Source organism: Pseudopipra pipra, chromosome 3 (assembly GCF_036250125.1).
Source record: "Pseudopipra pipra isolate bDixPip1 chromosome 3, bDixPip1.hap1, whole genome shotgun sequence".
NCBI lineage: Eukaryota > Metazoa > Chordata > Aves > Passeriformes > Pipridae > Pseudopipra > Pseudopipra pipra.
In genome coordinates this window covers 50,722,389-50,744,734 of record NC_087551.1, presented here as the reverse complement: position 1 = coordinate 50,744,734, position 22,346 = coordinate 50,722,389, and the positions used below count along the sequence as shown (strand labels likewise).

Here is a 22,346-nt window from a genome sequence, read left to right as displayed (position 1 = left end):
GTGCTGCCAAGAATCTTTACTATCTGTAGGTAAAGCTGTACCTGCTTCCTTTCACTTGTCCAAAAAACCCAAACCAAATAAGCCCTAATAACCACCCAAACAAAACAAACTCCCAAAACAAACCCCCAAACAAAACAAGTCCCCCCCATTAGTTATTTGGAGAAGCATTTAAAAACTTTCAAGATGTTTAGAATAATTTCTGAATCAGTTGCTGCTCTTATCTTTGTTCATCTCACCCTCCTGTAGCCTGAATTTTTTCATGTAAAACTTGTACTTTATTGACAAGAGGATTACAGGTTTTGCTTGTAAGCTTCCTAGAGCATGGGTGATGTCTCTCCTTTTCTATCAATCGCCTGCTGCACACATAGGGGTAGCACAGGCATTTTGAAAACTGTTAAATGACAGATTTATGTGACAACTTGCTGCAGGGCAGTATTTTTGTGTAAAATGCTTGGTCTGGTTACTGATATAAAGTGCTTTTTCTCAGTGAGCAAGCCAGTATCGTATTGGTTAAACGTGGTAGGTGTGTTAAAAGGTATCAGTAAACCACATTAAGGTTTAAGTCTTCTGAGCATGACATAAATTATAGAAGCTGAAAGACAGCTTCAAGAGCTTTCTGAAATCTTAAGCTGAGCAGCAGTAAACTTTTAAACTTGAAACTTGTTTGGGACTTTCTGATTGTGAAAGGTACTTTCTTGTTATAAGCCTAGTGGAAAACACTTGAGTAATAGCTGTATCTTGTTATATAAAAGGCAGAGGAAAAATAGATATTTTAGGCAAAACCAAGTTGGGATCCTGCTACATCATATCTTATGATGGGGTTGTAATTTTCCAAGAAGTTACTGTTGTCTGCACTGTTGAAATGAGTTCTCCCTGGTTTTTGTTCTCCCTGTTCCCTGATCAGTTGGAGTGCTCACCACAGTGGCATAGTTTTGGGGAGATAGGAAAGGCAGTCACTTTTGGCAAAAGTACCTCTTCTAAAGATAGTGGCTCTCTACCAGCCTGAACACAGGATTGCCCATCAATAACTGAGCTGTCACTCTAGTAGCACCTGTTAGTGATGTAGATGTTTGGGGTAAAAAACTGTCTCCAAGTCAATATTTCCAGTGTCTCCAACAGCACTGGCAGCAAACAGCCTCCAACAGTTCACTACACTGGCAGCAAACATCTAGACTTTGCCTAAATGTGCAAAAATCCTATTTAAAATTGGGAGCATAGCTAGTGCTGTGTAACAGTTGAATACAGGGAGCTTGGCTTGAGGGTCTGCCCCAACCCTTTCTTGAAGGCACTAGGGAAATATTCTTGCTTGAGGTAGGATGAGGAATGTATTAGTTCAAGAACTATTTAAAATATTCCTGGCAATAGACCTGCATTTGATTTAGCACTTGCTTTATCCCAACTGTCTTACACTGGTTAGGAGCTAAAGAATTTTCACTGTGATACTATGGCCACATACACTTGTTTGATTTTCCCAGCAGGTGAACTTTTACAGATGAGGAAGATGGTGATAACGCTTTTCTCTTGTGATGACGCAATAATGACTGTTTCCTTTAGCAAAGCAAATAGCTCACTGGTTTGTGCAGACCAAAACACCTGACGTGTTCCGCAGTACTGGTTTCAAGAGAGTGTTTTTTTCATACTGAAGTCTAACACCATCAGGAAAGTGGTTTTGCACAGGGAGCCTCCTTGAAAGTCATGCTTGGTCCTCTCCATAGCCTCCAGGAGCTGCCACAAAAAAGCTGTCCCACTTTGAGATTGGTAGTGATTCTTTCTGGTGAAGGTCTAGTTTTTTCACAAGCCAGTAAATCCTCAGTCCTCAGCTCTGCATCAGAACATCCATTAGTGGGGAGATCTTCCCTGCTGAAAACATCTCTCACTGCAGCTCTTTCCCTCTTGAACATAACAACAGCCTTGAGCAGCAATAAATCTGTGCTGGGAAAACTCAGCATGCTTGTCAGCACAAGGAAGCACAGCAGAGAAAGCAAATGTCTATGAAACCCTGGGTGCTCAAATGTTTATCTGCGCTGGTGAGTGAAAGGGCTTGAGGCCATCTGAAAAATTAAGTATGCTCCTTTATTTCTCATGGTGTTCTCTCTGTCAGCTGGTGACCACCTAGGTAAAGGCTCTTAACAAGTGGGTAAGGGCTTTCCTAGCTGACTACGATTTGAATGATATTGAGGTCTTTTCCTCATGGCTTTTTATGGTAGATGGGTTTAGTAATTTCATTAGAAATGGAAATTCTCTTATCTAACTGACTTTTCTTTTTATAACCTCCGTTTTGTTTCTATTTATGTGGTAAAGAAAACATTTTAGTGAGAAATAGAGCTTCAAATGATACTATGCAGTGTTGTATGCTTTGCTCTGTTGCCTACCCGGATTATAAATAATGCAGCAACTTTCTCTTTCCAATAGTACTGCTTCATAGTGGTCTTGTAATGAGGTGTGTGACATTCTGCAAGCTTAAATGGAGCAAAGAAAATCCTTCCTCTCCAGGGGTGTGGAGTCAAAGGCTGTGGCTGTTCAGTTTATAGCTGTTCTGGGCAGCAACAAACTAACATATTTCTTTAGTTGTGATCTTAGGAACACTCCCTTATTTCCATATCCACTAATCTACTCAGCCAGATCTTTGTGGATCAGAGGAAGTGTTGTGCCAGAAGTAGGATAGATGAGCTGGTGTGCTTCCTCTTTATCCTGTGACTACCTGGGCACTGCTTTACACAACAGCAGAGCAACCTGGGTCCCAAAGAGTTTCCAGGACCGTGAGTGTAATGCAAAGGCATAACCATCTACTGGAATGATCTGGGAAGGGATGGTGAGGCTTGCTTACCAGCAGTCAGTCTTTGGATTAAACAGGATACCACTACAAAGGGTTTGGCCACCCTGCTTCCTCCCACGAAGTACGCAAGTAAGGGAGGGATTTCTGACTGGGAAAGGTCAACCCTGCTCTGGTGTGTCACCTTTTGACAGTGGCAGAGGTGCTCTCCTTCCACAGTGGGGTACCCCCACCCTCCCTGGCCCTGGAGGCAGAGGGCACTGCACCTGCAAGAGCTGATTGCAGCATCTGAATGGTCCCAGAGGTTAACCCTTCCTTGAGTCTTCAACCCTTCCTGCTGCTCAAACTTGGATTTTGGGCATATTTCTTTGCAGCAAGGTAAGGAACAAGCAGAGGAAAACCTCTGTTTTCTGTTGGGAAGTGCCTGTCATTCTTTGCCATGGACAGGCTCCGTGTCTGAAGTAGCCTTTCAATTGAGGCACCAGTAGGTTAGAGGGAGTTGTTTAGTTTTTCATGTTTTGTTGTAGTCTCCCAGACCAGGTTCCCTCAGACTTGGAAGTGTTTGAAGGAGGCTTTGCAATATCAGGTGCTAAGCAAAATGTTGATTTTTTAAAATTCTTTTTTTTTTTTTTTTCATGGATCCCTGATGGTCAGAAATTTGCCAGATGTATGGGAATGAGGCTACCCTAACTTGGTAGAGCAACCCTGGTGGCAAACTTTTCACTTGACCCAGAATTCATATGCCATGTTCTTACTGCCTTATGTTATGGATTCCTGCCATAGTGGACTTGACTAATCTTTTCCTGTGACTCAGAACTGAGATATGTTGGGAACCTCTTTTTTTAGTTTTTCCCTGTTGAAAACTGAAGTGAAAGTTTATCAAACGGTACAGTTAAATGAGAGCTTGGCCAGCCAAATGAGGAAGTAAAACCTTCCTATAGAAGGAGTTCTGTCCTGCTCACTGCACTTGTTTGCTCTCAGTTGACATCAGCCTTGCCATAAAGCCTCTAAATACGAGCTGGTGACTTCCTTGTGAGGCCAGTACTGCTCTGAATCCAGCTGCCAGTGGGTGGTGGGACGATACTGCTGGGCACAGAAAGAACAGCTGTCAGGTAAGGTGCAGAGCCAGTGGGGTTACCTGTGAGTACACCTCGCTCTCTGGACAGTTTGGCTTTATTATTTTTGGCAAAAGGAGCAGTGAGGTTGGGGAAGAAAAAGGCAAATTTTTCTTAGCCATCCATACGACAAATGACTGATCTTGTTATTAAGAGTTTATGTGCATCTCTAATTCGTGAAAGTAAAAATTCTTGTTTTTCTGAAAGCAGAGCAGCTCATCTCTTCAGAGAAATACTGCAGGGCTTGAATGGGCTGTCAGTCTTAGGTGGTCTGCAGCCTTATTCTCAGGTGTGAAGGAGGAAGAAGAGGTGTTCCAGACCTAAGGTGAGAGCGGGAACACTACCATAGCAGGGAGCTCTTGCTGTGCTCCTTGTGTTATTCAGCACACACATCTACTTTAGAGAAGACCTAAACCTGCTCTGCCTAGACCAATGCCAGGTCTATCTGGGGCTATGTCCCCTCTGCCTCTGCTCAGGCAGGATGTGGCTTTGGTAGGGGCTTTGAGGAGTCCTAGCTCCCTGTGAGTCAAGCTGGTCTTTATTGTGGTTCTGTGGCCTGAGGCTGCTGGAGGTGCTGCTTAAACACACACTTGCAGGGCACCAGGTCTCCTGCTCTGACTGGTCACAAGTAGAGCAAACACCTGGTGGAAGGACAAGAAAAAATTATTCTTTACAGTCATTCAAGATGTAGTAGTTATCACCATTTTTTAGGAAAGTTTTTCAAATTATTATTTTCTAATCTTAAAAAATCTGTCAAAATAAAAGAAAGACTGAAGACCATAAGAGGTCTTTTGATTTTTTTGATAAAAAGTACTTTAAAAAAATAGTTAAGATTTTACAAATTAACATTTTAGAATGCTAAGATTAAAATAGAATTTTGGATACCTGACTGAAGCCATTTCCTCTGTGTGTGTGTTTGTGTGTGTGTACACCTGGGGTCACAACAAGGGGTCAACAGACAGAGAGGGGTGCTTTTTAAGCCAGAACACAGGATGGGCACACCATTACCTGTGGATAAATTCAGCCAGGAAATGAGAAGGTTTTGGCTTTCGGTGGAGTGAAAACAAAAGTAGCTTCCCAATGGGATCTGCTGAGATGAAGGGAGGAAAGTGGCAGGTGGAAATCTAAGTAGTTTGAAAACTAGGGTCACAAAGTTTATAAATGGGATTTTATAGCCTGTTTGTCTGTGATAGCAAAAGCTAGAGTCTGTGATGCAAAATTTCTCTTTTTGTGCTAGTTATAAGCAACCAACTGAGCTGTTGGACTTGGGCACACTACTGACTGTTTACTAACGTGTAAGCTAGTGATATTTTTGTCCTGTAATTCCCTCTCTAGAAGGGTGACCTGAGTCACTTGACACAGTTGTCTGTGTCAAGTAGTACACATTAAGTGTTTTGAGCCATTGACCACATACCTGGAAGCAGGTTTTGCTTCAGTGCTAGCCCAGATGTGATGGCTTCAGCTATATTTACGTACATCAATGTATTTCAGCTCAGCGAATAGCTATTTCAAAGCTGAGAAACCATTTCAATAATGAAAAAGCAGTCAATTACATTTTCATCTTTAGTCAATGAATTAAAACCAGGGATTAGATGTAAAAATTGTTATATTTATGGAGTGTCCTGTGAGGAAAAACAGTCACTGACTAAAAAAAGCAATGCTTTAGTTTAGATGGAAAAATACACATGGCAACTGCTTTACACTTATGATTATGATATAGTTAAAGTATTTTTTATTTTACTGATGCAGTTTCTCATTTTTCACATTGCCAGATTTCTTCCACAGAATACCTGAAAGTTATAAAGTTATGTAGGAAAGTAAAGGTCAAAGTTGTATGAAGTAGAGTTATAACTAATTATCACGCTTTCCTGCTGAACTAATCAGTTTTAAATTAACTGAACACAATGCAGACTTCTTCCCTACAGCCCCGTGGGGCTCTTCAGTAGGAGCTTCACTCTGACTCCTCTCTCAGCTCCCTGTTTCCAGTACCTCCATGCCTTCCTTCACATGGTTTTGGGTTCTGAGCTCCTAGGGTGGCCTGCTGCTGGGCAGGGAGTGGCTGACAGGCTGAGAAGGGGAGCTAGTGGGTGTAATGTTGTTATGGCTCTGGGCTTGTCCTTGAGGTAATTATTTGGTCAGTTAATTCTGCGTCATTTGCTGACTGCAACCAGCAAAGGGAACAGGGTCACCCTTACATCCTAAACGTGGGTAGAAGAACCAGCCACAGCTTTTATCCAGGTAGCACCAATAATTGCAGTGATGCAGCAAGAGAAGCTCCAGTGCAAGTATGCCAACAGTGACTGAGGATGTTTGGCTTGATGGATGAGGGGTCACTGTGTATGTCCTTCTGTGTCACCCTTGTTGGGCTAAAGCAGTTCAGGCTATTCCTGCATATGCTGCCCATCACCTTCTGTCACTGGGTAGACCAAAAACTTACATAGATAGTGCGGTTCTGGAGAAGTATGAAGTAGCTTTTTGCTACTTTTGCACACTCATTTCTGAATTACCAGTTTTTCTCTATAATAAATATAAGTGAAACTGCTTTCCACATTGCCTATTGGCTGCTTCCAAGCACTGCCCTGAGAGATTTCAAAAAACAAGCTGCTTCCCTGAATGTAAAAGCCCTCACTGAAATAGCAAGTAACAGGAAAAGAGTAAGTCAGGCATTATCAGTGACAGAATTTCATAATGTATGCTTGTGTGCATAGAGACAAACACATGCTAGGAAAGACAAAACTATAAAAAATGTTCAGAGTTCCCAGATACCTTGCAAACAGCGTGTTTCCTTAAATCATGGATAAAATGTACTATACTTGTTAAGTTGCTGTGGCATCTGAGCCCATCCAATAACATCTGACAGATATTTATCTCTGGCTGACAAACCACACTGAGCAAGTTGAAAATCCCCCGGTTACACCGTCCTTGATATCATTTCCTGTGAGGTAAGTCTGAAGAACCAATTCACGCATACAGGCTCTCTGTGTAGAGGCAGGCTGGCATAGCTCATGAATTAAGATGACACCTGTCTGACATAATGTTTGGAGAGTGACAAACATTGTATGGGACACTGGTGCTTTTATAAGTGAGAGTGGACCAGAAAAATGCTTTAATACTGAGAGAAGACTGGACGGTCTTCTCAGAGAGAAGACAGATGATGTGATGGTCTCTTTGCTGTGCACTAGGCAGACAACTGAGATTACTGCACATTCTTCCTTAACACCTGTGTTTGGTTGTTTCTAATCTTTCCCTCCCTAAAGCTGATGCCTGTTGGACAAGCCTAGGAAGACAGGAACACTGGGTTTAAAGGAATGCAAATGCCTGCTAAGATGGCACTGGCTGGTTCAATTTCTAGCAAACCGGTACCACCACGCTCCAAAAAAGTGTCTGCAGCAGGAGTGGAAGTGAATCAGAGCAAGCTGGATCTTTTCTGCAAGCTGGGCTATGGTAAGCAGGACATCTGCAAAGTGCTGGAGAACCTGGGCCCAGAGGCCCTGGAGGATGATGTGTTGAAAGAACTGATTCGGATGGGAAGTAAACCTCAAGCTCCGGAGAACCAGGTTCAGCCTTCCCCACTAAAACTTGTTGCCCGTGGATCATGTAGCACTACACCAGGGTTGAAGTGGCTTGGAGAAGACGAAAGTAATTCTTCCGATTCCTTGAGACCCATTGTGATTGATGGCAGCAATGTTGCAATGAGGTAAGCTCCATTTCCTCAGAGGGATCTCTCTTCCTCTGAAGCTTTTGAATTTTAAAGCTGATGGATTGAAGTATGTTTTTTCTTCAGGTGAGAGATGCACTGATGTATTTGATGTATAATGTATGAACGATCACTTATTCCTTTTCTTTGGCTGATGCACAGGTTCTTGATATCTTGATGCCCATAAATATGCATGTTGCATGCAATCACTGGCTTGCTCTACTTTCTGACCTTTTATAAGGCAACAGCTGGCTAGCCACTACTGTTTATGGCAGTATCTCTCCCTTTTAGCTCACCATTGAATTTCCTTGCCTTTTCAAATGGGTGCCTAGGATTTCCGAATCCATACGCTGAGAAGTTTCCAGGAAAAACTGATGAACATATAGACAGACTCACTCAACTAACCTAAGAAGGAGAGGGGAGATAAAGACAAGTGACTGTGGTTCCTAACAATATCACAGTTGTAATGTTTTGACTTGCAAGTAAAACCCAAAAATGTTCCTGGCTTGTATATTTTTTGTTGGCTTTAGATTTGGCTTCAGTTTTATGGAAATACCAGGGAATTGATAGTTGACCTGTAATGAATAGACTCACTTCCTCCTTAATAATTCTGTTTCTGGGAAATGTCACATCAACCTATCCTGTCCAATTACATTTCCTAGGCAGTGCCCTGTCACTATGGAAGAGGTCTTACTGGTGGGGAACCTGGCATGTCCATGTGGATGGGATGTCCAAAGACAGCAATGGGTTGGCTTCTGTTACCCAAGCAGTATGGACAGCAAGAGACTCCAGGAGCCAAGAGTCCAGGATGCACTGGCTATTCATCTGCTTTCTCTGTTAACTTCCCTGTCCGCTCAGCAGGGTCAAGCCTGTCCCTGCAGGCTGGGACAGGGCAAAGGAGGACTTCCTCCTTTGGTTTGCTGTCCTGTGAGGTGAGATGAGACCACATTCCCTCTGGTTAGAGGGCAAAGTGGACAAGCAAATCCAAAGCAACTGGAGACTAAGCAAATTATGCCATCTTCTGGGTGAAGGCAGAAATTCTTGCTGAAAACAAGGGTTTCTTGCTCAGAGTGACTCACGAGGAGTGGGAAATAGACACCAGAGCAAAATTGCTTGACCTTGTCTGGGCCATGAGCTCAGGTAGCCAGGTGTTTGGACCTCCTGCCCCACTTTGCATTTTCACCCTAGCCCCTTCTTGAGATGTCCTTCTTGCTTCTCTGCAAGAAGAACTGATCACCCACTCAGGCAGTGTGGCTGAGCTGCTCACCCACCTTTCCATTGTGCCAGGGACAATATTACCCCTGATGGGTCATGTGCTCTGTTCTCCAGTCTCCTGGCACAATCTTATCCTCAATGATTTACCAGGGCTTTTCTTAGAACAGGCAGAGGTGGACAAGGCAGAGGACAGCATTGTTTCCAAGATGACAGAAGATGCACTCTGGCCACTGAGCAGGAGGCTCAGAGTAGGTTGGTAGCTGATGAAATAGGGCATTTGTTGAGCTTGGAGTACTGTGGGAAAGCTCTGAGATCATCCTTTTGTGCCAGCCTGTGCATGGGAGCTTGCTAGACAGAGATTATTTAAACCAAGCATTACAGGTGCAGTGGATGGTTTGAGCTAGCACGCTGTATTGCTTTCCAGACCACATGCCCACCAAAATGGGTTTTGAGAAGCCACACATGCTTGTGGCATGTAAATTTAATTTTTTTTTCTAGAATAAATTCCAAAGCATGAGTCCAAGAGATGTTTGCCTGATAGGTTATTGAAGTCTGGTGTTCTGATTTGGAGTCATAATATTTCACCTAAAAGGAATTAGAGGAATGTGAAGCAGTTTTGAGTTTCAGAAAAGCAAAGGTTTTACAGCTCTTCTCAAACACCCCAACCTCTGTCTTGATAAAATTAAAGACTACTTGGATGATGGAAGAGACTATTGAGCTTGTCAGTTCAGCTGGTACTGAACTGGCATAGCCTAGGAGGAGCTGCTTTCCTATCCTGGATGCCTTTCAAAGTGGTGCTGAATGACACTTACTTTGGCTAATGGGATAGGCCTAGTGTGTGTTTTCAGTATCTTTGTTTTAATTTTTCTGGTTTGCTGTTGTCAGACAGAGAAGGACTCTGCAGAAGTTAGGGGAAAAGGATGTTAGGTCTCATTGCTGGGGAAAACTGCATCACCATCAACACCAACAACCATAAAAGTGCAGCAGAAGCAGCAGTTTAGGGATGAAACAATCAAAGTTAAAGCTTCAAGAGGCAGTTGCCTGTGTGGAAAAAAATGTCTCAAGCATTTGTATGTATATCTTAGGGTTGGTGTTTCTGGAGCATTTCAGATTTGGCATTGAGGGCCTACTGCAGACTGCAAGGTTTTGAAAAGGATGTATATGCCCCAGGGTAATAGAGCGAGTGAGTTGGCAGTCTTCAACCATCAATCAGCTTACCCATAGAAACTGAATGGAAAATAACCTTGCCTTCAGCCAGTCTCACTCATCAAATGTCTCAGTACACTTTGTGTTTCCATCAGATGTAATGAGAAACTTAGCTGCCTGCCAGCCTGTCCATTGGAAGTGGGCAGGACAATTAGGACAGCTAGTGGAAAAAATAAATGGAGTTGTGTTAATACGAAAAGGGAACTGTCATAACCCTATTCACTGCACACCAAAGAGGCTATCTACTCTAGTGCTTGCACTTCCACCTAGTTTAAAAGCTGTGATAGGTACAAAGGCCCTTTCCTAGGCCACTGCAGCCCTGCACTAGGCTCTCCCCTTTCTGACAAAGCTGTGGCAGAGTCTGTGCCATGAACGGGTGGAGATGGGGTCATTTGCAGTTTTCAAAAGGAGTTGTTTTGCCTAAACTTCCTCTCAAAGGAATTGGAATTGCACTGTTTAAAAAAGACTTACTGCATGCTAATGATGGCATGCTACTGATGCTAAATTGCTGCTTCATTTTCTGAGAAATGGGCCATGCTGGTCTGTGACTCAAGTGCAATGTAATCTGTTGCTGGCAGGTCAGTTATGGTCCACAGACTGGACATAACTGACTGACAGGAGCTGATCTGTGACCACACAGGGAGAATTTAGAGCTCTGAGTCCCGTGCTCTGCTGCACAGCAGATGCTGGCATCTTGTGGACAGTGCAGCACACCACACATGTACGTACTGGTTTAGGTACACGGTCCCCAGGTTTGGCTGTAGCAATGTAGCAGGAAATGGATTAAGTGATAATGCTGAGAAACAGTTCCAGGTGCCTCATTTGCTTGTTCTACTTGGCATTTTGGCCGACTCACTTGTGCTTGAGTACCCCTTCTGCAGTGGGGTATATCTAGACCAGCTTTCCTAAAGCTTGCAGGATTATATATATAAGCAGTCAATGTTAAAGAAGGCTGTTGCTGAACTTTCTTTGAGTCGTGGCATCAAAGATGTACCTAGAGTGTCTTTTAAAGGCAGTTATCTGAAAAAGCCACCCAAACTTCCAATTCACCTGTCCAGGTGATGTTATGTGTATCCTGGGTAGATCCTATCATTTAAAACAAACTGCTGTTTGTTTAAAACAAAACAGCTGTTCTCGATGTGTCGAGCACTTCAGACCATTTATTATTGCTGGGGATTTTGTAAGGCTTCCTATTGCCTTGGTATCTATTAATAGGCAACGAGGTTTCTTCCTCCAAATTGTGCTATTTTTCGTTTGTGGTCACCATTTCAGGATGGAAACTTTTATTGGGTGTAAAATGGAGCTTTGGTTATGAGGCTGATGTAGGCAGTACCTAGAGATGAATCCCCAGGGGACAGTGATGGGAGAGTCATTTAAGACTGCAGCATCATCCTTGACTGCTCTGTCACTGTAGGTAGGTGTAGTAATTGAGAGAGTAATTTACAAGTCCATTTTCCAGAGGTGAAAGCCTGAGTGAGACTGTGGTGATATTATCCAGAAAGGTCAAAGTACAAGGATGAGGTTTCTGTACATACTGTGAGGGCGTTTATTCATTTAGGACTTTGTGTAGAGTTCATTTTAGTTTCCTCGTGCAGAGGTAGTTAACAAATTACCTTCTTTTACACATGCACTGCATTGTAGTTGAATTTTAGATAAGTGAATGCCAAGCAGTATGAACTTTCAGGGAGGGGGAGAAACTTAGAAAACAACCTCAAGAAAAACAATTAGAGGTGATATCCTTTCTGTCTTATGTTGAATATTGATAATTCTTCAGATAATTCTTCTTGCTGGCATCCTTGACAACACCTGTTCTAGGGCTTTCCTACATCTCTGTGCAATGAAGACAAAATCCACCAACTAGGGCAAGATAAAAGTGTTTATGAGGTGCCTGTGGTCATCTCCACTGATGTCTTGTCCCATTTTTGGTGTCCTGGGTTAAGTTCTCTATATTTTCTGTCCTGCCTCTTGCAGTTTTTCTTCCCCCATAGTTTGTCTTTTGTTTCCAAAGGAGATCAGCAGTTGAATGCCCTGTGATCACACTTGCAGCCGCTTCAGCCATTAATGGTACTGTTGCCACACTTTGTTTCTCACTGGACAGCCTAATGGATTTCTGCTGGTGCTGGAAGAAACTCTCACTCCTCAAAAACCCTTATCAGACAAGGCATGTAAAGACTGGACCTAATAACTTGCTGGTACTTTAGGACCCAAGTGCACCCAGATGCAGATAGAGACGGAAGGAACAGGCTTGGGTCATAAAAATGGGCAATAGGATATCTCTGTTTTTAAGCATCCAAACTGCTTCAGATAAATTTTTTTGGTTCTGCTTCTGAAGAGATGTTTGGATCTGTTTAACCAGGACACCCTGCCAGGTTGTTTTCTTGGAAACTGGTGAATGACACAAAAGTTGTTTATTTTTCCTTTTCTAGCCTTTACTGGCTTGGTTAAAGAGAACTCTAAGCTTCATAAAAGCTTTGCCTCATCATCCTCCTTTTTTTTATAGCCATGGAAACAAAGAGGTATTCTCCTGCTGGGGGATCCAGCTGGCGGTGGATTGGTTTCGAGAGAGGGGGCACACATACATCAAGGTCTTTGTCCCACTCTGGAGAAAGGAGCCCCCTCGACAAGACAGTCCCATTGCAGGTAGGTGACCATCCTGGGTATAGTTTGCAGTTTAGAGACAGAGGGGGTGTGAAGAACCCAGTACAGTTTTGCCCTGCAAAGACAAGCATAGCGCAAGTTGCGTATCAGGCTTCCCACCATTCAAATTAGCCATTAATTCATTGCCCCATTCACTGCTCCTGGCTAGTAGCTAAAATTACTTACAAGGATTTGTTACACTGCTTTGAACCTTCTGCTTTACAAGCACAAGTTGTTGCCAGCAGAGTTAAAGAAGCAGTTTTCCAGCTCACAGTGAGTCTACAGAGCTTTTAAGTCCAGCCAGGAGACAGCGACATTCATTACTGCATGACTGTTATCTGTTAGCCTGTTACCCAATACAGAAGGTACATGGAACCCTCACAGAAGAGGGTTCCTCTTCAGGATGAAGGAAGTGTATCAGCAAAAGTCTATGGAGGGGAGTGAGACTCAGTTTGTATGGGAATAAATCTGCAGGATTTGTGCCAGCAGTTTGGTGTCTGCAGAAGAAGCATCTGGGGATCTGCCTTTTTGCAGACCAGGAATGTTAAGAAGTCAGAGTGTTCTAAATAGCAGCAAAAGAAGTTTATTTCTTTGTTTTATCACACACATTTTATCTCCAAACAAAGCTCCCACCAGGGCTGGTTACGAGCCTTCTAGATCTAGCAGGGTAAAAAGGGCACTACAAGGGTTCAGTATGCCTCTGGTGTGGAATTCAAGGCATCCTTTTAGGTAAGACTTAAAAATAAAAAAAAGGTATCTCAAATTTTACAAGTTGCCAAATAACCACCAGATATCAGTGCATCTGAAAATCACAACACTGTAAGTTGCCTAAATTGCTGAAACATCTAGCAGATGATTAACTGGTCATTTTTAATTAGTTAGTTTCTTTCTTTTCTTTCCTCCCCCCCTCATCCTATCCATTTCTGCTAACCACCCAATCAGATCAGCACATTCTTGAAGAGCTCGAAAAGCAATCGATCCTTGTCTACACACCATCTCGGAAGGTGAAAGGCAAGAGAGTAGTTTGCTACGATGATCGTTATATAGTGAAAGTTGCTTATGAAAAAGATGGAGTCATTGTTTCCAATGACCACTACCGGGATCTCCAAAATGAAAACCCTGAATGGAAATGGTTTATTGAGCAGCGACTACTCATGTACTCTTTTGTCAGTAACAGGTAAGAGACAGTTTGTGTTATATAATCTAGAATTTAAACATTATGGGCCAAGTCAGCTCCAACATCAATGCACGACCCACCAGGAGCAGAATACATGAGCCTTTTTCTGAGAGGAATTTACTGCAACTTCTCTTATCTTGTTTCTTGAGTTCCTACTCCCTCAGGAGTAGTCTACTACTTGGTGTTAAACTCTCCCATGTCACTCTTCTGTGAACTTTTCTATTTGAATGACAGCATTAGTGACCAGCTTTGCTTCTTTCCAATTCAAGCTGGGATGTTAAACCACAGCTTGGTATCTTCTAATTTCTGTTTCTTAAAAGAAAGAGAATTAAATCCATGAGAGAAACCCAGCTGGCAGTATTTTTAATTCTCCTACAAGACAGAACAGCACTTTTTCCTGTGCTTTTGTAATCATAACTTTCTAGAACAGAAGAGACAGGAAGCTGGTCTCTCTGACCCTTCACCATCCCCATTGAGGAAGGTTTTCAATAAGGCACTTGCACCATGTCTGCGAGGCTGAGCTGAGCTCAGGTGTTCTGGGGAAATGCACATCATTGAGACATCCAGTGTGCATGGACAAGTGCTTATATCCATGACTTTTCTTACTTTTCCAGGTTTATGCCTCCTGATGATCCGTTAGGCCGGCATGGACCTACTCTTGATAACTTCCTCAGCAAAAAGCCAGTGCTTCCTGAAAAAAAATTGCAGCCTTGCCCCTATGGTGGGTTTCTTCTTATGCTATGAACTGCCCCTCCTCTTCCTCCTGCCCCTTACATCCCAGTGGTGCTTCCCTTCGGTTAAGGGCAAGTGACGTTTCCATCTGCTGTCCTGCTTTGTGTGGTAGGGACTTAGATTGGGGCTGCTCTAAAGTGTGATGCTTTTTTCCTCTTCTGCTTAAGTAGCTTCAACCTCAGCCAAGGCAGCAGCTGTTTCTGGCTCCTCCATCCCTGCCTGCACACAGCACCCAAACTGGGCACCATGGCTGTGTTGACCACCCTGCCTGCACACATTTCTCACTTTGTGAACTTGTGCTGTAGCACTTGGGAAAATCCATCCAAACACTTTCCCCCTTTCCCCTCCCAACACCTCTCCAGCAATGTGCAGGTTTCTCAGAGGTAAACCCCTATGCCATTTCTTAAAGCAACCCTTTGTAGCAGCAGACATCCCAGCCCACTGAGTGCAGGAACCAAAACATAAATGAATATCAGACACTTCCAAAATAGCAGAAACTTCCTTTCACTGTTGCTTCACCCTGTTATTTATGTCAGCATTATTTAAATCTGGGGTCAACAGTACCAAATCCGAAAATAGCAGTTCCTCTTTTCCCTGTTTGTTCTCATCACACCCATGCAAATGCCTGGTGCTGGGGAGAAGTGATGAGTGTGTTAATTGATGTTGGTGCTAATGACAACCTTCTGCCTGATATTTTTGACTCTTTCAGGTAAAAAATGCACCTATGGCAATAAATGCAAATTTTACCATCCAGAGAGACTACGTCAAGCTCAGCTTTCAGTTGCTGATGAGCTCAGGGCCAAAACAAAGGTCCTGTTAACCCTGGGGAAAGAGGAGGAGAGATGTAACTGCTCACTGTACAAGACCAGAGGAGAGCCTGCACCCTGTGAAGCCTGCACAGAAACTCTGCAAGAAGCCAGAGGCGGTGCAGGGCCTTCCTCCTACTCAGGGAGTTCCCAGAGGAGCTGTCCTGAGCAGATATCCAGTGCCTGGGCTGGTGGTCCCAGCTCTGACCTGGGGCTGGACCAGTGCTTGCCACAGCCAGAGCCGCTGCGAGACCAGCCGCTCCTGGAGCAGATGTCAGCCATGTCCATTGGTGATGGCACCTACAGCTATAACTGGTCCATACAAACCTCTCAGGACAGGGAGGTGATGGACAACCCTCGTCACTGCGGTGACCTCAGGCACAAGCTGTTCTCACTTCACCACCCTCATAGCTTGGACCACACCTGCTCACTGGGGCGCCCTTTCCAGCAAACAGTGCTCCCCGCTGGGCGAGGCGGGATGTGCCCAGAGCACAGCTGGCCTCATGAGTGCTGCGGCATGCAGAGAACCGGGCAGAGGAGCTGCTATGTCCCCGACGGTGCTCAGCACAAACAGACCCTGGGGACTCAGCAGCATGTTTTGCTGCAGTCCACAGTTCTTCCCCCTGACATGCTTCACTTGTACAGTGAGCACCAGCTGCAGCAGCAGCAGCAGCACTGTTCCCCCAGCCAGCCCCCACGGCAGCCCTTCCTGTTAGACTCCAGCCACAGACTGGGCTTCTTCCAGAAAGCCCGTGCTTACCCCAGTGCTTCTTACAGTGACTACTGGTGTGCCCCAGCTGAAAGGCCATCCTCTGCCCAGCAAGTAAACATACACAGGGAGCTGTGCTCCCTTTTTCCTTACAGCGAGATGAACCAGGTCATGACTTTGTACCCTGATATCAAAGATAAGGGGACTGGAGCTCCTCCCCTATGAAGACGGGCTGAGAAAGTTGGGGCTGTTCAGCCTGGAGAAGAGAAGATTGCTTAGAGACCTCATAGCACCTTCCAGTATCTGAAGGGGGCTTAGAAGGAAGCCAGAGAGAGACTCTTCATCACGAACTGTAGTGATAGGACAAGGGGGAATGGCTTCAGACTGAAAGAGGGTATGTTTAGATTAGATGTGAGGAAGAAATTCTTTTCTGAGGGTGGTGAGGCATTGGAACAGGTTGCCCAGAGAAGTGGTGGATTCCCCAACCCTGGCAGTGCTCAAGGCCCATGTTGGATGGAGTTCTGAGCAACCTGCTCTAGTGGAAGGTATTCCTGTCCATGGCAAGGGGGTTGGAATTAGATGATCTTTAAGGTCACTTCCAACCCAAACCATTCTATGATTCTATCGTATTGCTTGTTTGGCTTTACTGATTCAAAAACACAGAAACCTGTGAAATCTCTAGAGCAAACCTTTCCCAATAAGCACAAGTCCTAGGGCAAACAGATGCTACTCTGAGGTTTAACTAAGTGTTATTGAAGTGTGTTATGGCAAGGGTTGCAGCTGTTCCAGGAATACAAGTATCAACCAGCTATGTTGCACAGGACATCTAGTCAAGGCAAAGGCTGTCGTCCACTGCAGTGGGATCGCATTCCACCTCCCAGGAAAGGGAACAGCAAGGTTTGGGGTAACTGGGCTGTCAGCATTTGAACCTCACTGGTGACTGGATTCAGGATGGCATAGAGTTTCATTAATGCCCTGAAACATAAGGCATGTTTTTGAAGTCCCAACCTGTTGTTCAACTTCCACTGTCCTCAGTAACGGGCTCCCCCATGACCTCCCCGTGACTACTTGCTCAGCTAGCATAGAAAACTATTTGGCCATTTTCCCCTAACATAGGGCTGTGCTCTCTGCTAGAAGGCATCTTTGGGTCTGTGTTATTAGCTGATACAAGCCCAGCCTGATATAAGTGAGCTTTCAAAGACATATTTCATGTTTATTAAGCAATGCTGAGAACACACAGAATCACTAGCAGAAGTGGTGGAGCTACACCAGAGCCCTTGAAGGGAGCTGCAGGTACATTTCTCAGGTACCACGCACAACATAAGTCAACTCAAGGAAGTCATCTTCAGTGTAACTCCTGATGTGGACTGAGGGCTAAGGGTTGGTAATTAAAAAAATTCAGAAATCCAAATGATGCCAAGAGGAGAAAAAGAAGAAAAAAGCCTTAAAGTGTCTCTTGTATTGAATAAGAAAACTATTGTTGACTTAACCCTTTATTACTAAATGTGGCCCCATAATGCAATTATACAGATAATTTATGATTACAAATATTTAAAATATGTCCTGTTGGGACATGTTTGATTTTCAGTAAGCTGTAAAGCTGCTAATTTCTGTATTATTCCACTGAATTCTTCAGGTTATAATTCAAATACTAAGGTTGACCCTGAGGGGTTTTGGCATTATACCAAAGTTTAAGTATGTCAGTATGACATGTTTTAAAAATGCTTTAACACATTATAGAACGTTCATCTATAACACTTTGTTCTGGATAATGTCTTCCTTATTTTCTGGGGCTTGTTTGGGTGTTTTCTTGGTTTCATTTGTTGTTTGGTTTTGTTTGTTTTCCAATCCTCTTAGCACTGATGCTTCATCATTCAGGTGGGATTTTCAAACTCTCTGACTCTGAAGTATTTAATTTCTCTGAAGTGCAATCAGTATTGCTGGTTCCAGGCAGGAATTAAACATGGTCATCACTGAGAAGCTGGAATTCTCTTGCTTTTGAAAATGGAGTAGTAATTTACATGTAGTGACATTATCACACAATGCATTTTTTGAAAGCGGTTTTCCCTCTGGAAACCACCACCAGCTCTTTTTTTTTGGTGGTGGTGTTTAAAGAATCTTCAGGAAATAATATACTGCATCTGTTCAATTTCTTTTGCCAATGTGGTTGGCTCCAAGAAATTATAATTTGGAGTTTGGAGATATGATTTATCTTCACAGAACTTGACAGTTTTTTCCATTTGTCATACGGATTGTCAGAATGGCTTATAAACTTACCCACTGCATATTACATAAAGATTAGAAATTGTATTGAAAAAACCCTATGGAATAAATTCCCCACGAAGTGCTTTGAAAAGTACTTCAGTTCTACAGCCATGGTTATTTGCACTGTGATACACAATGCATCTCACCTACACAGAAGCAACTTGAGATATTTCATGGATTAAATGCCTACATTGTGCCTGGGCACATCAGCTTGCCTTGCAACCTGTACCAGGTCTTTCTCAACTACTGCTGTACACATACATACACTTGCAGAGTGGAAAAATACCTTTCACCTACTCAAACAAAGCAAGTCCCAAATGACAGCATTCAGAAAATATACCACAGCAACAGACCAGGATATAATTGTTACATGTCAACATTTATTTTCATGTCTGGAGTGTACATATATCTTCTGACACAGAAAGCATTTAAAAATCTACAGGAAAATTGGCACACTGCCTCTATATGGTGCCCTCAGCTTGCTGGAGACGTGCATAAGCTTTTCTCCTTTTCCTTTGAGGATGCACAGGAATTTGGTGGTTGTTCAAAAGCCTCTCTCAATGTTCAAGAACTTATTTTTCTTTCACTTCTGTCTTATTTACTGAGGAATCTTTTAGTAAAGTACATAGAATGTGCATTCTGCTGAGAAAGTGTCTGAGAAAATAAATCAGACTTTGGTGCTAAACAGAAATTGATTTCTCTTGGCTCTTGTGCTCACCAGAGGGTTTTTTCTCATGGAGATTTTGTTTGAAGGGCAGCTCAGCAGCAGCGCTGTGTCACTGCCTGTTTGAGAGGAGCTCTGCCGCTGGCCAGAAGCCCACAGAAAGTACAGACCCTTTCTTTATTTCACCACAGCACAAGCACATGGGGCTCATGCTCCAGCGCCCTTTGCACTTTCGAAAGCAGGAGGATTTCTTTTTGCCTTTGTCAGCTCCTGAAATAAGGGAAAGGGCTGCTAACACGTTAACAGAAAGGAGGTGGCAGCTCTTATACAGACAGGGTAGGAGGCTGTTGCTATTTGGTATCTCTGCTGAGATGCATTTAAGGCCAGCTCTCACTGCCAAGTTAAAAATGAACCCATAAATCTTAACAGGCTCAGAAAGCCCTTGATGTTCTTTGCTTTTTAGTTGTCAAGACTCTTTTGGAAGAAGCTGGAAGCAGTGGGAGCAATCCTCCAGGAGATGGGTCGCTTTCCCAAGGGAGATTTACAGTGTTGCCAAGTTAATTTTAAGATTAAAAAAAAAAAAAAAAGTCAGAAAAGGGAATCCTCTTACTTTCTCAACTCTCACCCTTTCCCAAACAGTCAGGAATCCACCAATATCCTCCCTTGCAAGAGGCTAGGGAAACTATACACAAATATTTCACTGAGAAGTCTTGGGTGGAGGTCACCCCTGCAACAACTTCTCAGCAGCACCAGAATTGTTCACTGTAACCACACTGCTGGCTCCTCCTCTTTCCCTGAGTCAAGCAGTTTCCTCGTCTTCCCTTTTTTCTCCTATTCTTGCTGGGATCAGGATTTCCATTGCAATCTTTATGGAGCGGGGCACAAGTTACCAAACATCTTGTCACCCCAAACCCTCTCCTTCTACCTCCACAAAACCATGCATCCCCACCCACTGCCAGCCCAAACTCTAGTTTTGTGCTCCTTTCACTTCTCTGCTACCTCCCTGCGTGCTCACCTCCTGCCTTGCTGTCCCACATACTCAGATAGCATCCTATCTCTCCCTTCCCCTCCACCCTCCAGCTGAAGGGTTTTTTAATGGGTTTCTTTTCTATTTTCCTTTTCTTTTTTTTCTTATTTATTTTTTTAAAATATTGTTTGGTTTGGGTTTTGTTGGTGCTGTTAAAATCAGGACATAGATGGCTTTGGCCTGGCAGAGGTCTGATACGCTCAAGCTGTTTTCCCATAGCACCTTAAAGCAGTCCTCCCAGCAAAAGCTGTTTGGGGAAGGAAACGGAGGCAAAGTTACATTCACAGATGCTTGTGCTGACTTCATACAGTTTTCTTTTCTCTAAGGGGATGCTAGCAGAAACTCAGCCACCATATGCTCTTAAATCCTACTGTAAAAGCCACATTCATCTTTCACTTACTATTCCCTAGTTTGTACATTTGAGGGAGTTATTAACACTACTGGTTTCATAGAGAAGACAAATGGTCATTAGGACACTTAATGGCAGAAGAAAAACAAACTAGGAGCAGGCAACAAAACATAAAAAGTGTCAAAGAGGGCAAACAGAAGTAAATTTTCTCAAGAAAAGATAAAAAAGCAATTAAATAAAATCAATGAATGGTAGAGTTTGAAGAAGCAAGTACTGAATGTCACATATGGTAGGCTAAACCTCAGAAAGCAACTGCTGTGCAAAGAAAGACTGCAAAAGGTAGCTGCCACCCATCTGCACACTTGCAATACTGAGCAAAGTGGGTCCAGCTCTCCTGTGGCTGGCAGCTTGCTGAATTTAGTAGCTGTAATCTAATATCTGCAGACACTCCAAACAACTGAGAAAACTGCTAAATAAGGAGCAGCATCAACTCTAATAACCAAATGAACTACAACACTGAACACAAAGCCAAGACAGAGATACCTGCACTGTCTGGTGATTTGGTTTCCAGATTAGACTTCATTTTACTACAGGAATTAAGGTTCTCCTGGCATTGTCAGGAGAGCTGCACAGAGACAAGAACTGCCTAACAGGACTAAAGAGCAACCAGTGCTTGCTAAGGGGGGCAGCAGGAGAAGCAGAGGAATGTGATGGCTTTTAGTACTTGAAATGGTAAATGGCAAAATGTATTTCATAAATAAAACCACATTGTGCAGCAACAGGGAAACCAAAAGCATAAATGCCATGATGGCCTGAAAAAGGTTGCAGTCCATCCCACCACTGCTCCAAAAGTGGTACTAAGGAAATTTTTGGCAGGGAAACAAACTTGAGTATGATTTGTTATTGCCAAAATATACACAGTCATTGGCAGACAATTATAAGCGTTACCCAAAACCATCATCGGAATGAGAAATACCAAGTTTTCCCCACAGGAGGTCCTGTTAGGAAGAAGCTGAAGGGAATACAGAAGCTTGTAAAAATGTTATTTCCAGCGGGGAAACATTCTTGGAGAAGAATTTCAGTATCTGCATATCCTTTTGCTCATAACGTAATGTATGACATATGGTGGATTTGGAGCCCTGGCTTCACTTAGGAACCAGATGGAAGATCTTTAAACCTTTAGAGCATCTTCCTTAGGTCACATTTAAGCCTGGCAGAAGGGGAAAAAAGTGAATATCAGTTTCAGCTGAAGTCAAATATACAATATGCTGGAAAAAATGGGCAGATAATCCAAGTTCTAGATCAGCAGAAAGCTAAAAGAAATATTCTCCAGTGATTATTTCTATTCATCTTCTACAATACTGATATGCAACTGGGGATGGTATTTGGGAGACTGGTTTAGGTCAGTCTCTGCACTTTGCTCTTTGATGTTCTAATATTTGAATTTGTCCAAGGGGGCTTAAGTAGAGTTGTTGAAAGAAAAAGTATACACAGCCAAGTGGAAGCCTCTAGGAAATGTCTAGCAATTGACATTCATAAAACATACACCAGTACCATATTTTTAAAAAACATGAAGGCCAAGTTCACCACAAGGTGTCAATGTGGTAGCACTAGAAACAGTACTTGCTGCTCCATGGCTGACTTTCAGAAGCCGGTCCTATCCACTCGCATAAATCCCATCAGCAGAAGTTTCCCTTCATCTGCACATGGAACAGAACTGACACGACAGCACAGGTTGGAGGGCTGTGCGGCAGAGTTTCAGCTCTGCTCAGCACCAAGTCAACTCTGCCTTGGCCTGCCTCCTGGCCAGAGGGGCTCCTGCAGGTTGAAAGAAACCACGTACCTGCAGGTGAGGCTTGATCACACCATCTGAAACGATTCTGTTGCCTTCTGTGATCTGTTGCTTCGTACACAGAGCTGAAACACACGGCACTGTTATGTATTTACCCCACACCTTGACTTTGGCCTGTGTTT

At 43.4% G+C, this 22,346-nt stretch overlaps 1 protein-coding gene across 1 annotated transcript; it reads left to right on the top strand.

The window, feature by feature from the left end:
- The first annotated feature begins 6,295 nt into the window (after nt 1-6,295).
- Nucleotides 6,296-18,975, top strand: ZC3H12D (zinc finger CCCH-type containing 12D). Its single transcript, XM_064649086.1, has 5 exons — nt 6,296-7,585; nt 12,507-12,646; nt 13,586-13,820; nt 14,435-14,541; nt 15,262-18,975. The coding sequence occupies exons 1-5, from the start codon at nt 7,197-7,199 to the stop codon at nt 16,290-16,292; spliced, it is 1,902 nt and encodes a 633-aa protein (XP_064505156.1). The 5' UTR covers nt 6,296-7,196; the 3' UTR covers nt 16,293-18,975.
- Nucleotides 18,976-22,346: the final 3,371 nt, after the last annotated feature.